Source organism: Chaetodon auriga, chromosome 13 (assembly GCF_051107435.1).
Source record: "Chaetodon auriga isolate fChaAug3 chromosome 13, fChaAug3.hap1, whole genome shotgun sequence".
In the NCBI taxonomy this organism is placed as follows: domain Eukaryota; kingdom Metazoa; phylum Chordata; class Actinopteri; order Chaetodontiformes; family Chaetodontidae; genus Chaetodon; species Chaetodon auriga.
Window position 1 is genome coordinate 11,615,785 of NC_135086.1, and position 13,731 is coordinate 11,629,515.

The following is a 13,731-nucleotide window of genomic DNA, read 5'->3' on the forward strand; positions in this document are numbered from 1 at the left end:
ACAAAGAAACTTAACAAGGAGGAGAAAAATATTGTTTTCTGACTCCTGGTGTCAAAATAAGACGCTGCTAAAAAATACATGAGCAAAATGAAAGACTGATATTTAACTTTATGCAAAAAAGATATTTTGGGTCGAGCAACAAACTCTTATCAAATTTCCATTACTCATTTCCACTCTGCCAATCAAATTTAGATAATAGAAATTAAAGAATTATTGATAATCATTCTGCATAAATCTATTTATTTTCTCCAATGTTTCATTAGTTTGGTTTGTTTTTTAGATTCAACTATTGACTATTTCATCCTTAAATGACTTCACAGTTTATATTTTAAACCTGCAATTACATAACAAGGCAAAGTGATAATAACAATTAAATAACATAGAGTATATGAGAAAATTGTGTTCTTCATTAACAGAAAAAAGGCTTGATTCATTTCCAGCTGTCTCAGCACTGAAATCTGGGATGAATTAATATTATGTAACCTACATTATTTTAACAATGATCTAATCAATTATTTCAATAAAAATAAGCCTGATAATTTCTAAAACACTATTTGAAATATGACTGACACAGTGCAACTAATTATTCTGGAGTTTCCATGACAAGAAAGCTTTTACAAATAAAATCAAAAGGCTAATCTACTTCTGCTAAAATTACTCATATCTAAATAATACAAAAGTTGACACTTTTGAGCCAATTTGAAATCTCAAAATATAAAATGAATGTCAGTGAAACAACATTTAAATAATAAAAGGACTTCAGAACAACAACAATTCATCGCTTTGTCTTTTCGGGACTATTTAAAATTGCATTTTAAAAGGCCCCGTTTATTACAAAACAAAACTCATTAGCAAACAAAATGTTGTTACATAGACAATACAATAAGCAATCATAATTTTCTATGCTTAAAAATGGGCAATTTAATTGTCAATCCCACTGTGCCTGCTCACACACTGAAGACATTACACAACAAAACACAGCTAAAATATATCAACAAACAGAACACACAGCAAACAGCAGCTGAAGCTACAGCAGCCTCACAAAACCAAGAAATGCCAGCAGGCCTGAACATAAGCTCACACACCGCTTCCTACATGACTGAAACTGATTAATGGTCCCTCCCCAGTCCTGCTGAACTCACTATAGGAACCACACATATATATCAAATCCACAACAATACCTAGAATTATTATTATTGCCTAAATGTAGGATTTAGAAATTAAATAGTGCTGTTCTAAACTTCTGTTATTAAATATAAATGTTATTTCTCAACATGTCTGAAACAATTAGAATGGATTAAAATTACAAATTAAAAAGGCTGAAAATTTGCATCACGTGGACTTTTATAAATTACCACAAATACATTTTACGCTCCAGCACGACAACAGCCATTTTAAACCGTAAATTTTGAATTAATGCAAATGTTTCTGCAAGACTAAACTGAGGGTCTAAACAAACTCTTGGGCGGAGGGGGGGTTTAAACGTAGAACTCAATAACCACCGTGGGAAAGCTTAAACCACCTTAAAACGGTTTCAACAAATAATTCACCTCCACGTGTGATTTCACCCACTTCTCGCTGATTCCGTGCGTGTTTCAAAATGAACACCTGTGCGCGTCGTGCGCCTGCGCTCGCTTTCACCTCGTTCATATGGCGAAGATTTCGTTTTTAAGGGCCTCTCAGAACACGCACACCCGTCCAGCAGCCCTACACGCAGCCGATTGGACACATGCAGGCACATGTATGGAAATTTGCTCCATCTGATTCCGCCTATAGCCGTGCAGTGTGCAGGGCCATCATGGCAGCCATTATGAGGCTCTCAAACATTGCCATGGCCTACGTGCACATTAACTGTGGGGAGTGGCGCAGGCTTTTACACCATGTTGCGCCTTGCAGCTTACAAAACGCTTTCAGATCGAGCCATAGAGCGAGGAAATAACACAGCAGCTCGATCATAGGACATTTCTAACACAGGCCTACGTATTTTCTCTACAGTGAGGCACAGAAAAAAAACGAGAGCTGTAATGCAGGAAAAGTGTAGCCTGCACTGAAGGGGGAGGACCATGCTGGAAGCGCATAAAGTATGGGTCACGTGTTCCTCCACAAGGGGCTTGAATATTTACCTTTTTGTCACGCAAGGTAGTGTTTCCCTACAGTCGTAGGCATTGAGATGAAACCAGGGCGAATCTATACATGTTGAGAGTGCATAGGCTGCATAATATGCCACAAACGAGCGAGTTTATTACGAATTACGCACGGGCTCGTTTAATTGTTATTCCAATGCAATTAAAAAGCTCGTGGATATCTTGTGTTTGTGTACTGCGTAGACGAGCAGATAACTGAGGACAAAAGACGCCACTGGTGTCGTGGTGGCGGAGTTTTGGGTTGGCCTATAGATCAGCTCACAAACCTTGGACTCACGCTTCCTTCACGCACACACACACACACACACGCACACTCACACACTGTGTTTCTCATATATACACACACATATACATATAGTAGGCAGAGGAGAGGCCCAGCTGATTGGTATGCAACGCACCGTGCATTGCAGTGTTACAGTCAATAATGACACCTAACTTTATCGCCTACATGTAGGGAGAAAAGAAGAATTTAAATATGCGCAGCGGCCTGTGTGGAAGTTTGGCTACAGCCTGTATGAGGGATTCAATTAAGATGCAATTATTACATGCGTGCACTTTGTGCGTGAGTCCGTGTTTTAACAGAGGGAGAGGCCTCATGCTGCAGATCACGCGATATGGCAGCAGTGTTGTGCGGGTGTTGGGACTAAACTGTTTCTTTGTCGCTTTGTCTCTTTTGTTTCGTCGCCATGCAGTTACATTTCCATCGTCGGGAAATGAAACATCAACAGCGTGCTTCAAATAACACACACACACAAGCCGAGAAAAGAGGGGGAAATCTGCTTGCTATATTTCACAGCGGAAGCCTACAGGTCACACAGTCTGCCATGGGGCACAGTATAGGCGTAGGACACAATGTGTGTGAGTGTGTGTGTGTGTGTGTTTGTGCGTGTGTGTGAGAGAGAAAGAGACACACAGAGACAGAGAGAGAGGGAGTGTGTGTGTCAGATTGTAGGCCTACCTTAGTTTTTTGGGAACAGAGTAGTCTACCTCTATCACCTTTCCGTGTAATTCAACTTTACCTGTAAGGACGAAAGTTGATAGTGTAACATTAGCTGTGTGTCATGGAAGTAACAATGCAAGCTGGTAGGCCTTCACAGCAACACTTTGAATCACTTCTCCAAGTAGGTGCGTCCCCATTCAAACAGCCAGCCCCTACGAGAAGTACTCCGCACGGGCGCGTTGCGCGCACGGCGGCGGATAAACTGGGGTATGTTTAGATTAAAACAAGCACGGTGGCACATTTTGAGGGTCACAAATGAGGCAAGCGGCGCCAAAATGAAGCATGATAAGCTTTTATAGTATGGGGGAAATGGGCAGCCATGCTTTCCACTCCCACAACCCTCACAGTGCAATGAGGGGTGTTTTTTTTCTGCTCTCAGTAAAGAATGCAACATCAAAAGGAGAGATGGTTTGAAAGGAGAATGGCTTGTACTCTTTCTATTCTAGGTAGGTGTTTCTTAATTCTCCACGCTGACCCAGCCGGGGGTGAGTTTGAAGCGCTCCTCGGCGAAGCTTGAACACGGCTTTTCGTTACTATTATAGAGAGTGGCCTGGCGCAGCACGGAATTAGCGTCTCACCTCGTACCCCCTCAGCTACCTGTTTATTAGCTCTTTCCTCCGGACCCCCATGACCCACCTCCAAGACACCTCGTAAAAACATAGCCAGACATCAGAGGAACATGGATCTGACAAGTTTTCCGCGGTCGCTTCGCTCTGCTCCCTTCAATAAAATCAAGATAAAAAATAAGTGAAAAATAATTATGCCTACCCGAACCATCAGACCATCCCATACATTCCAGCGGGTGATCGCAAAGTAGCGCCCCACACTATCGGAATCTCTAAAGTATAGGTTATTGTGCGCGTTAATAGCGTTACGACGGCTCGTGTTTTCTTTAGGCATACGGGCACTAAAGCCCCGAGTGTGTCCTGTGATCGATAATTTATCCAATTTTTTGTTGGAGCGTGCATTGCTGAGCGTTCATCTCAACTCTGATGGCACACGGATGTGATCGCAAACACTGTCCCGAGCAGCACACACACACACACAAAATAATAATAACACAAGCAATGATTAATATTTCACATTTCGGACACGCTGAGCTATTGTGTTTTTAAACCTGATCTTGCAGTTTGACCCGCTGTGAATTTTTCCCTGTCACCAGCAGCATCACTTATCAAATCCACACTTACCAGAAAGAGTCTCTATAGCCTTTATGGCCGAGTTCTGGTCGGGGAAGTCCACAAAAGCATAGCCGGATTTCAGTAGGATCTGCTCGGGCACTGGTAGATTCCTCTCCTTAAAGAGCTGCTTCAAGTCCTCGACAGTGACCGAAGGACTTAAATTCCCAATATATAGTTTGTTCATGATCTGAAAGGGGGAAAATCTCGAAGGGGCAGGCTATCAGATCTTAAGAGTGAGAGAGTGGCGATATTCAAAGTAGAAAAATAAAAATAAAATGAAATTAGAAAATAGAAAAATATCTGCTGGGATTAAAAAAAAAAACGCAGCAATTACCCCCCAGGAAATTACTAAGCTATAAGCGACCCCCAGCACCAACTCTGGCCCTGGTCTAACTCTTTTAACAGGGACTGGGGGAGAAAAAAAAGTGTCGTTACGACGCTACTCTGGAGCCAACAAGCACCGCCTCTAAATAAAATCTCCCTTAAAATCACAAGAAAAACTGTTTGGAGGTGCATGTGCGATCACTCCTGATTCTCCAGCGTGGAAAGTGCATCAGGCTATGAAAGTGGCATGATGATCACTGGGTACATTCAGCAAAGGGATGGGCTTAAAGGAGGCAGAGGGGTTATTTCATCAAATCATAATAAGGGCCGTGCCTTGGGTCCCTCCAGGCTTGGAGGGGGGGGTGGGGGGGTTGAAAAAGAGCTACTGTGTGGAGAATCAAGTCGTTGTCACTGTACTTGTCGACCCAAACAGTGTCACTGATCCCCACAGTTTGCCTTTTATTTATTTATGAGTGACACAGAAATATGGATTTATGGAGCGGCGTGCAGGGGGTCCTAACCCCACCGTGGACGCCTGTTTGAGATGTTGTCCTTTAATAATAAAAAACCCCATCTCGAATAATCAGGATTTTCTGGTATCTGGTTATCATTACACAACTGCAAAAAATAAAAAAATAAAAAATAAATAAAGGCTAGTTAAAACAAGATAGAAAGTGAAACCTTGAAGCACCCATTCTTGCACATTCTGCTCTTGAGCTTGATCTAAACATTTAGCTGTCCATCCTCGTCAGGGGCCGCAGTCTAAGGGCCCGGACCTGCACCTTATGTGCCATTAACTCCACACAACGTTATTAAAGGTGATGACACTTTCGCTTTGCTCTCCGACCTGTGGACAGCGCCAATAGACCCGGCTGCAAAACGTGAAACTGAGCAAATATTTATTTTTAGATGCAGATAAGGTGAAGCGAGGGGATCCCTGGCCCTCACTTTGCGTGTGTGCGTGAGGGAGGCGGCCTTTACGCACCGTCACTCAGCCAGTCTGAGCTCACACTCCAGGCTGCATTTGAGGTATAGCATCCCGTTTTTTTTAAAAAAAAAAATGTAGATGCGTGCATGGGGTGTGTGTTTGGTTAAGTGAGGTGGATTTCAAAATAAAAGCTGAAGCGTAAGGGGAGGGGGCCACAGGCTGCAGTGCTCATGGACGGATGTGTAGCCCTGTACCTACACGAGTTACCAAGGGGAGGAGCCTTCAGCCTACAGCTCTTGAGTGTTTCTACATGTGACTCGCCTGCGCCTTGGAACATTACTGCCACCCTACTGTGGTGGAGAGAGTGCCAGCAGCAGGAGTGACCATCCCTCTCCTTGTTTACGTCAGTGTGTGAACAGAGGAATGTCCAAGCTGTGGCCTATTTGCAAAACAGCCCTTTAGTTACTTTCCTGATGACATGCTAACACAGTTGCTGCAGGCCTCTCTGCAGCCGGCTGACACTCATTCAGAGTTCAAAGTGAACCACCCATTCATTTCATTCCTGCACTCAATCATTTTTAAATTAATTTTACTACTCCCGAGACTCAATAGATGGTTTTTAACAATATCCAATTACAGCGTTTCACTTTGCCCTGCTTTGCTTTTGCTGTCCCATTTCAGTGGCAATAAAATTTTCCATTTTCTCCTTTTCTGAGTGGGTAAACACAAAGCAGATCAAAAAATGCAACCGCACACTCAGGATTTGTTTACATCCTTTCTTGTTAACATGTCATGCCCAATTAGGTCAGCGTGCTGACAAATCATGCAAGCACCCAAAATGATTTCCTCTGAGGGAGGAAAATTCAACTGGAGGGGATGTGACATGCTGACCTGCTGACCAAAACAAACAGCGCACACATACATGTAGACTTGTGGTAGAGGAGGGGAATAAATCAGCTTATGTAGTTTCCAAGGTGTGGCCCGGCTGTGTGACTGCTGTCTTTTCATCGGTCTTCCTGCTTTGCTCTCTATCTCAACACTCTGAGAAACGTCTGAGGAGCTGATTTGACCTTTTTTTTTTTCTATATTAATGATTTTAAATCTACCATCTTAAGAGAAAAAACCCTTTAATTCCAGGTTGTTTATTCACCCATGTAAAACCAATGCTGATGACGTAAACAAAGGAAATAAACACCTATAAATAAAACCGAAATAAAACTACATTCATGAAAAATGGGATTAAAATGAAAGAAAAAATACATCTTGCATCCTCTGTACAAGTTTCTCCCCTGTGGGACAAAACATGGTACAACAATAGCTGAACATATTCCTATTAATATCTAGACTGTCTCAAGGGTCCATTCCTGCTATTTTGTGCAATAAACCAAAGAGTGAGGTAACTATTCACCATTGCACACAAGTATAGTTTTGAGGAACTGGCAGCTTAAATGATCGTTTCCTTTTTTTGTTTTCCTTTTTATGATTTCTGCTATTATTCAGTATTTCAGAGGGAAATGTACCTGCAAAACATATGCTTAAAAAACACCTATAAAGTGGTAAATATAGAGAACAGTTAAGACCATTTACATATATATTAGTGCAACGATATCTTTACTACAGGAAGCAAATAATTAGCAATAATATTAGATTTCTATTCAAAGGTGTTTGTTCACTCAAACTACCAACCCCACCAAAAAAAACACAACATTCATCAACACTGTAAGAACCCATTCACCTCCTTTGTATTGGGGTGAAAGGAGGAATTTACATCTATCTATAATTTGAGTGGACTGACCCTTTAAGTAAAGAATCAGCCTGTTTATGCTCTTTCATATTTTCATTCTTTTCATTTTACCCCAACAAGTCCTACAGCTTATCATGCTGTGTATTGTGCTGTCTATCATGGATGCTGGAACAAGCTTGAACTCCATTGTGACCAGTAGGGGTAGATGTTGAACAGCCGGATGCTGCTGGGCAGGTTTGGCTTCACCACATGGTGAGCGCAAGTTTACACAGTTTACTCGGTGAAATTACCGTGACTCGTTCAGCTGCAGTCACTCGTGGATTAGTCATCCTCGTACATTTGTCCAAAGGCGAGTTTAAACGTGCGCCTGTCTGGCATTTAAATGAGACATATTTATAGCTTCCAGACAGGGAATATTAGCCTGATGATCGTACTGAACCGACTATTATTATTTGAATTAATGTGAAAATCTGAGATGTGGGAAAAAGATTCAAAGCTCTGGAAACAGGATAAGGGAATGTGTGTCTCGCAGGGTTTATTAGCTAAGTTGGGTCTTTACTAATGCATTTAGCCACATCGCTTCCAGTTCAGTTGAATAAATCATGTCAGACTAGTGTATTTCAAGCAAGAGCTGAACTGGTAGCTGAGATACATTTAGGCTGTTTTTATAGTTTATTAAAGAAAAACATTTTAGATTTCAGCTCATTCCATCATCATTTATTTGTTGATTTTTACATTATATTTTTATTATAATTAAAGTTGAGAGCTAAGATGAAGGCTTTAACACACCCTCAGCTGTGTTACAGTTGCTGTAAGAAGGACATGACTCAAAGTGAAAAAATGCATCCTCCTTTTAATCGGTTCAAAGACGACTTTTCACTCAATTTGTGTTTTTTTAAAAAAAAATTCAAAACATTCATATATAATTTCCTTCCATTGTCTGTACATTTAAAATTAAAAACAGGACTGCTTCACCACTGATCTCAGTATACGTTTAGGGCTCATGTACATTAACAAACAGAAGAAAGGAGATCTATTATGAAATCAATCAAACCACTCAGAAACATTTCCTGTCTGTGCTTGGGAAGAAGATGGGCTTGACGGCAGCGTTCAGTAGCGACCTGTAAAACCAAAACAGAATCACTTGGCCAGCCCAAACACATCACAACCGGTCAATAAAACACCTGATAATTTATGAGGAGGACTCACGTGGAGAGTAAGACCGTGATCTGGACCGAGACCTGTAAGCCCCTCTGTAGTACGGTGAAGGAGAGCGCCTTCTGGAACAAGACAAAATTAAGTTTCCTTCTTCTTCCTTTTTTGTCAATTTCAGATTGTATTTAAAAAAAACACATTGACAGTCACACACTCAATGATTATCTGCAGCATTACTGTAAAAAGGTTGAGGCAGTCACCTGTACGATCTGTAGTAGTCTCTGTCGTCATAGCGGTCATAGCCACCTCGGTCGTATCCGCGATCATATCCACGGTCATAGTCACGTGAATAGCGCCGAGGACCACTCGGACCCCCTCCACCACTGCACAGAAGACAATGTGAAGATGAGATTTTGTTTGGATTTCTCACTTCATTAGATTTACAGTTCTGCGTTATTTTATTTTTGCAGCTCCAATCCAATTTAAAAAGACAATTCAATATAAGCTCTCCTCTGTTTCACATAATCTGTGCTTATTTCTACCTGACTGAGATCTGCATCTGGTACAGCTTCAACAAACTGACAACACACCAGGAGCTTTCACTGACTCTATTCTGAGCTTAGTTTGTAACTTTGATTTAGATTCATTAATAACACAATATCTGTTAATGACATGACACATACAGTTCTGGAGGAAGGGACTGCCCACCTATGATGATACACTCTGTGACTATACAGCTAAATTTGTCACTTTAGTTAAGGTGAATTAAAGTAACCAGAGCTGAACTGAATTGCCAATGATGAACAGAGGCCCAGAGTATCCACCTTCCCAAAATTATGCTTTATGGCACTTTTGTGATAACGGTGGTGGTGACTTTAGTACAGTTGTGTGGCACTCAGCTTTCCCTTGTTGTCCATATTCTCCACAGATTGACTATTGATTGAATATGTTTTCTAATTAATATGATTAATCCACACAAACACTCAGTGTGTTTCAGATGGCTTACTATGTGGGCCGACCCATGTAGATTCCAGGGGTGGGGGTGTGAGGTCTTTTTGTGATGGAGAAGTCCACTCGGATCCTCCGACCATCCAGCTCCATGCCGTTGGCTCGTTCCTTTGCCTGACAGTCAACACATGCATAACTGACTTCTTTCGACTCAGAAAAGCTTCCAAGAACAAGTTTGACGGGTCCCTTTGTCAACTCTTATTCTTATACCTCTTTAGCGTCATCTTTGTTCTCGAAGTAAACGAAAGCAAAGCCCCTGGAGCGCCTCGACTGCTGGTCATACACGATGGAGACATCCGACAGGGGGCCATATTTAGAGAAGACTTCCCTCAGATCCCTCTCTGTGGTGTACAAGCTCAGGCCAAACACTCCCAGGCAACAGTTTGGATCTGGATTAGCCTGCAATTTTAAAGTAATTAAGGCTCTGATATGATCATATATTTGGATGTAATAAACCACCTTCATATTCAAAACAAATGAGTTTATTATTATTATTATTATCATTAACTCAAGACAAATACATTTAGACATTATGTAGGGAGAACACAGGCAAAGCTGACTGACCTTTAGATATATGACAAACACCTTGTACCAACCGGGGCCACTGAGCACTTACGCGGTTGCCAATGTGCCTGCGGCGGTTGGACATGGGCGAGCGGCTATGGCTCCTGCGCCGGCGCTCTCCACTGTAGGACCTGCTGTGAGATCGCCGACGATAGGACCTTGACCGGGAGCGAGATCGGCTATAGTGTCTGCGTGAACCACGATGGGAATGGGACCTGTGCAGACAGAAGCATATTGATAGCAGCTCTATGGTTATTCACATAAAATTGCTCTACAACTGGAGTTTTCTATCAATATAATTGCAACCAGATTGTCACTCACCCAGATTTTGACCTGGACCGAGACCGAGATTTTGAGCGGGAGTGGCGGGAGCCTTCTTTTGAATGGGCAGGCGAGTGAGCCGGGGAGCGGCTCGCAGACTTCCCGGAGCCCCGTGGACTCACGCTCCTGGATGCAGAGCGAGACTCCTGAACGAACCACACACACCAACACGCCTCTTATCAGCACCAGTGAGAGGACAAACTGACAAATTTGCCTTAATATTTGTATGATAAAAATTTAAACTAGCCTGTGAAAGCACAGAAAAAGGAAAAATAAAAATAAAATTTAGGATTGTGGATTAGGAATGCAGGTTTTGCAGTCATGGATAATATGAGAACAATATGATTACATTAATTACTGTAAGTTAACTGACAACATGGTGAAAGAACAGAAAATTTGTGAGTTGTGTAAAATTGTAATGATTAATCTAATGTGTGTTGTATTCATTAAAAAGAACATGCACGCATTTGACAAACAGACCAGAAAATTACTTAGCGCAGTGACCTTATCCAGATTACTTCCTTAACTTCATTTCAGTAACTTCATTACTTCACATTATTCTTCTTTCTTCAATTGTCTTAATTCTTCTTACTTCCCCCATCTCACACACTGCCCATACTTCTTCCCTCCTGCTGTTTTAGCATGCATTCAACATTTCAGCTTCACACATCTGAGCTTCATATTACTGAAAATAAAGTGGACATGAGACTTCTTCCGTATTTTCTTCGTCCAACCTTAACCTTTATGGAAAAGAAAAGGATGAAGAATATATGACTACAATTAAAACTGCACCCTCATTCAACTTTTAATGTGTTATTACGATCTTATGACATGCATGGGAATGTTTAAGAGTACATTATACAAATCTTTAATGTTAGGTCAATAAATATTTCACATTCAGTGGTTTTACATTCACCATTATGTCCTATCTGCCACTTTCAAGTAGAAGCATCTTAGATGCTCAGACAAGGAAGGTCTGATCATCTTTAAAACTGCACTTTCATCTGATGGTTATATATTGACACTTTGGTAGGATGTCAAACACAAGGCTATTTAGATCAGGAAAACAGAATAAACAATATTCACTCATGCACATACACAATCACAAAAAGGCAGAGAATAATATGAGCTACAAGTATATGAATACTTCTAATTTAAATGCATGTTGTTCTTTCTTAAATGGATCCTGTTGACACCATTTCTGTAAAGTGGCCTCTAAGGCATAAATGTGTATCTCAAACCACTGAATGTGAATAATACCTACTCAAGATTAAATTAAATAAATAAAAAGATGCCAAACGACCTCAAGACACTGCTGCTATTCATTTGCATTGACTCGCATCAAGACATGAAACCTTGGGAGCCAATGTCCAACACATAAACTGTGGATATAACAAGACTAATGACACATCTCCCTGAAAGGGGAACCGTTTTAACACAGTGACACACAAACATATAGTCCTGGTGGCCTTGCAATGTTAATGTACTTAAAATAAAGTCATAGGTGTTAGATAACAAATATGCAACTGATGTCTGACAGATTACAAAGTAGTTATACTCTCATCTGTTCAGAAAACTGCCTCCATGTACTGTGAAAATCTACTAAAATCACATCATGTAAGTTGAAATCAGTTCTAGATGATCACACTGTGAAGCCAATATGATGCTGTGCAAGCTGGACATAACTTGCAAAAAAAAAATATATGGGGTGTACGACTGAAGAGTGGTTTTTGGTCCACTGCAAGTTGTCCTCAGTTTTAGAAAATGTGCAGACATGGTCAGTCCATTGGCAGGGGATACCAGTCTGCCATGATAACATGGCGACCTGCTGCTTGCAGAATGGCACCACTGTGTTTCCATGATACAAGGCTCATGTGCAAGTTAATGCCAATGAAAGAGGAGAAATCTTGAGGCCGTTCGTGTTCGTGTTTTACTTGGTTAGAATGTTTAACACCATTGAAATCAAAATGTGAGAAATCAGGACGATACTCTATGACTAATGTTAGCAAATGTACATTCACAGCACTCAATCCCCATAATGTCAAAATGCAGCTCACTGACATTTAAAAATTACTAAATTAAATTAATTACTGTGGAGAATTAACCTACAGTCGCCAAAGAACAGTAAACATGGCTTTGATTTTCTTCATACAGACTGTGCTGTTATATGCAAGCTGAATAACATGTCTGACTGCTTTTATAACGCTATTTATTCACGTCGCTAACGTTAAATCATGCTGGTAAAACATTTGGCTAATGTTAAACATTGAAATCATCACACTGATCATTCACAGGTTTGGGTTATGATAACTGGGTTGGCTAATGCTGGCATCTTTGCACTGCATCTCTCGTTCAGGGCTGCGGCCTAGCTAACATTGATAAGCTAGCGTTTGCCAGCTAGCTAACAGATATTAGCAGACATATATCTGTTCCATTTAGCCATACAATATTATAATAATATAATTTAGTTATACAATATTACCAAACAAGCATGAAAACGACATGTTTCTGTAATTAAACAAATAATATCCCAGTAACGGATTTCGACTTGCGCTAGCTAGCTAACATTAGCTAACCAGCATTAGCCAACACAATATGAGGGCTGTGGGCGTTACCACTCCAGTGCCTTAAAACCGAGTCATTTTATACAATAACTCAATGAAAACGTCACAATCAAAGCGCCTCATACGTACCCGCTCGCCGTAACCTTTGCCGTTATCGCTCATTTTTAGCGACACTAACACTAAACGACAGGTTTTTATGCACCGGTGCTAACCAGCGACCTACAGTCTACAACATGTGTGACTATGCTAATGAGCGTGTGGCGCAGCTGCAGCTGTGAACGTGAGCTCCCACGCCCCCTCAAGCCATAGCAGGACCTGGTAAACAATTACATTCCTCCATAATGTACTCAAGTTTCCTAAACGAAGCTTATTAAAAAGTTTGCTCAAAGGTCTTTTGGCTTTTAACAAAATAAAAGCACTTGTAGTTTCAGATCAAATGAAGACATTTATTTAAGGGCTTTTTATGCAAATCTTAAAAATAATGATCATAATAATAACAATTGTTCGTTAAAAGATACACGCCTCCTACCGGTCACTGTTTCATCATTCCATGCTCTCACCTGGCAGTCGCCGTGTTTTGGAAGACTTTTCACACGTTGTCATCAGACGGACTGAATGCCATTAACACCACAGCACAGCGCTAAATGTCTCTTCCTGCTATCTCTTCCTCACCTGTTCTTCCTTTTCCTCTCCCCCCTGCAGCTTTATTTAGGCAGTGAAGAGCAGAAAATGATACCTGGAGGTAAAATGAGGCTGTTTATTCCAGCGTCAAAGCACTCAGAGCCAGTGTAAGTGGCT

General features: G+C 41.1%; 2 protein-coding genes across 7 annotated transcripts in view; both read right to left on the reverse strand.

Moving 5' to 3' along the window:
* The window catches only part of igf2bp2a (insulin-like growth factor 2 mRNA binding protein 2a), a 53,005-nt gene extending 48,409 nt beyond the window's left edge, over positions 1-4,596 (reverse strand). For both annotated transcript variants that reach the window (XM_076746853.1, XM_076746852.1), the window contains exons 1-2: positions 4,335-4,596; positions 3,103-3,163 (exon numbers count right to left, since the gene is read on the reverse strand). In XM_076746853.1, coding sequence (XP_076602968.1) covers positions 3,103-3,163; positions 4,335-4,509 — 236 coding nt within the window. In that variant the 5' untranslated portion in view covers positions 4,510-4,596. The remainder of the gene's footprint in view (positions 1-3,102; positions 3,164-4,334) is intronic.
* A 3,558-nt stretch (positions 4,597-8,154) lies between these two features.
* tra2b (transformer 2 beta homolog) lies at positions 8,155-13,209 on the reverse strand. Of its 5 annotated transcripts, none has more exons than XM_076746838.1 (9): positions 13,063-13,203; positions 10,874-11,109; positions 10,370-10,515; positions 10,101-10,263; positions 9,695-9,883; positions 9,483-9,598; positions 8,737-8,859; positions 8,531-8,601; positions 8,155-8,442 (listed from the first exon to the last, which is right to left on the reverse strand). In XM_076746838.1, the coding sequence occupies exons 4-9, from the start codon at positions 10,131-10,133 to the stop codon at positions 8,432-8,434; spliced, it is 543 nt and encodes a 180-aa protein (XP_076602953.1). In that variant the 5' UTR covers positions 10,134-10,263; positions 10,370-10,515; positions 10,874-11,109; positions 13,063-13,203; the 3' UTR covers positions 8,155-8,431. The 5 variants fall into 5 exon arrangements, with proteins under 5 accessions (XP_076602953.1, XP_076602955.1, XP_076602952.1 ...); XM_076746840.1 differs by having other exon boundaries at positions 10,850-11,109; positions 13,063-13,191; XM_076746837.1 differs by having other exon boundaries at positions 10,370-11,109; positions 13,063-13,209.
* Positions 13,210-13,731: the final 522 nt, after the last annotated feature.

What these genes read in the sequence shown, in the direction of transcription:
- tra2b (XM_076746835.1), bottom strand. Translation starts at nt 13,095, where the DNA reads ATGAGCGATAACGGCAAAGGTTACGGCGAGCGG. An exon ending in TACATGGGTCGGCCCACATA is followed by an intron (nt 8,860 to 9,482) that starts GTAAGCCATCTG and finishes TCTTCTGTGCAG; the next exon opens with TGGTGGAGGGGGTCCGAGTG. An exon ending in GACTACTACAGATCGTACAG is followed by an intron (nt 8,602 to 8,736) that starts GTGACTGCCTCA and finishes GTCTTGTTCCAG; the next exon opens with AAGGCGCTCTCCTTCACCGT.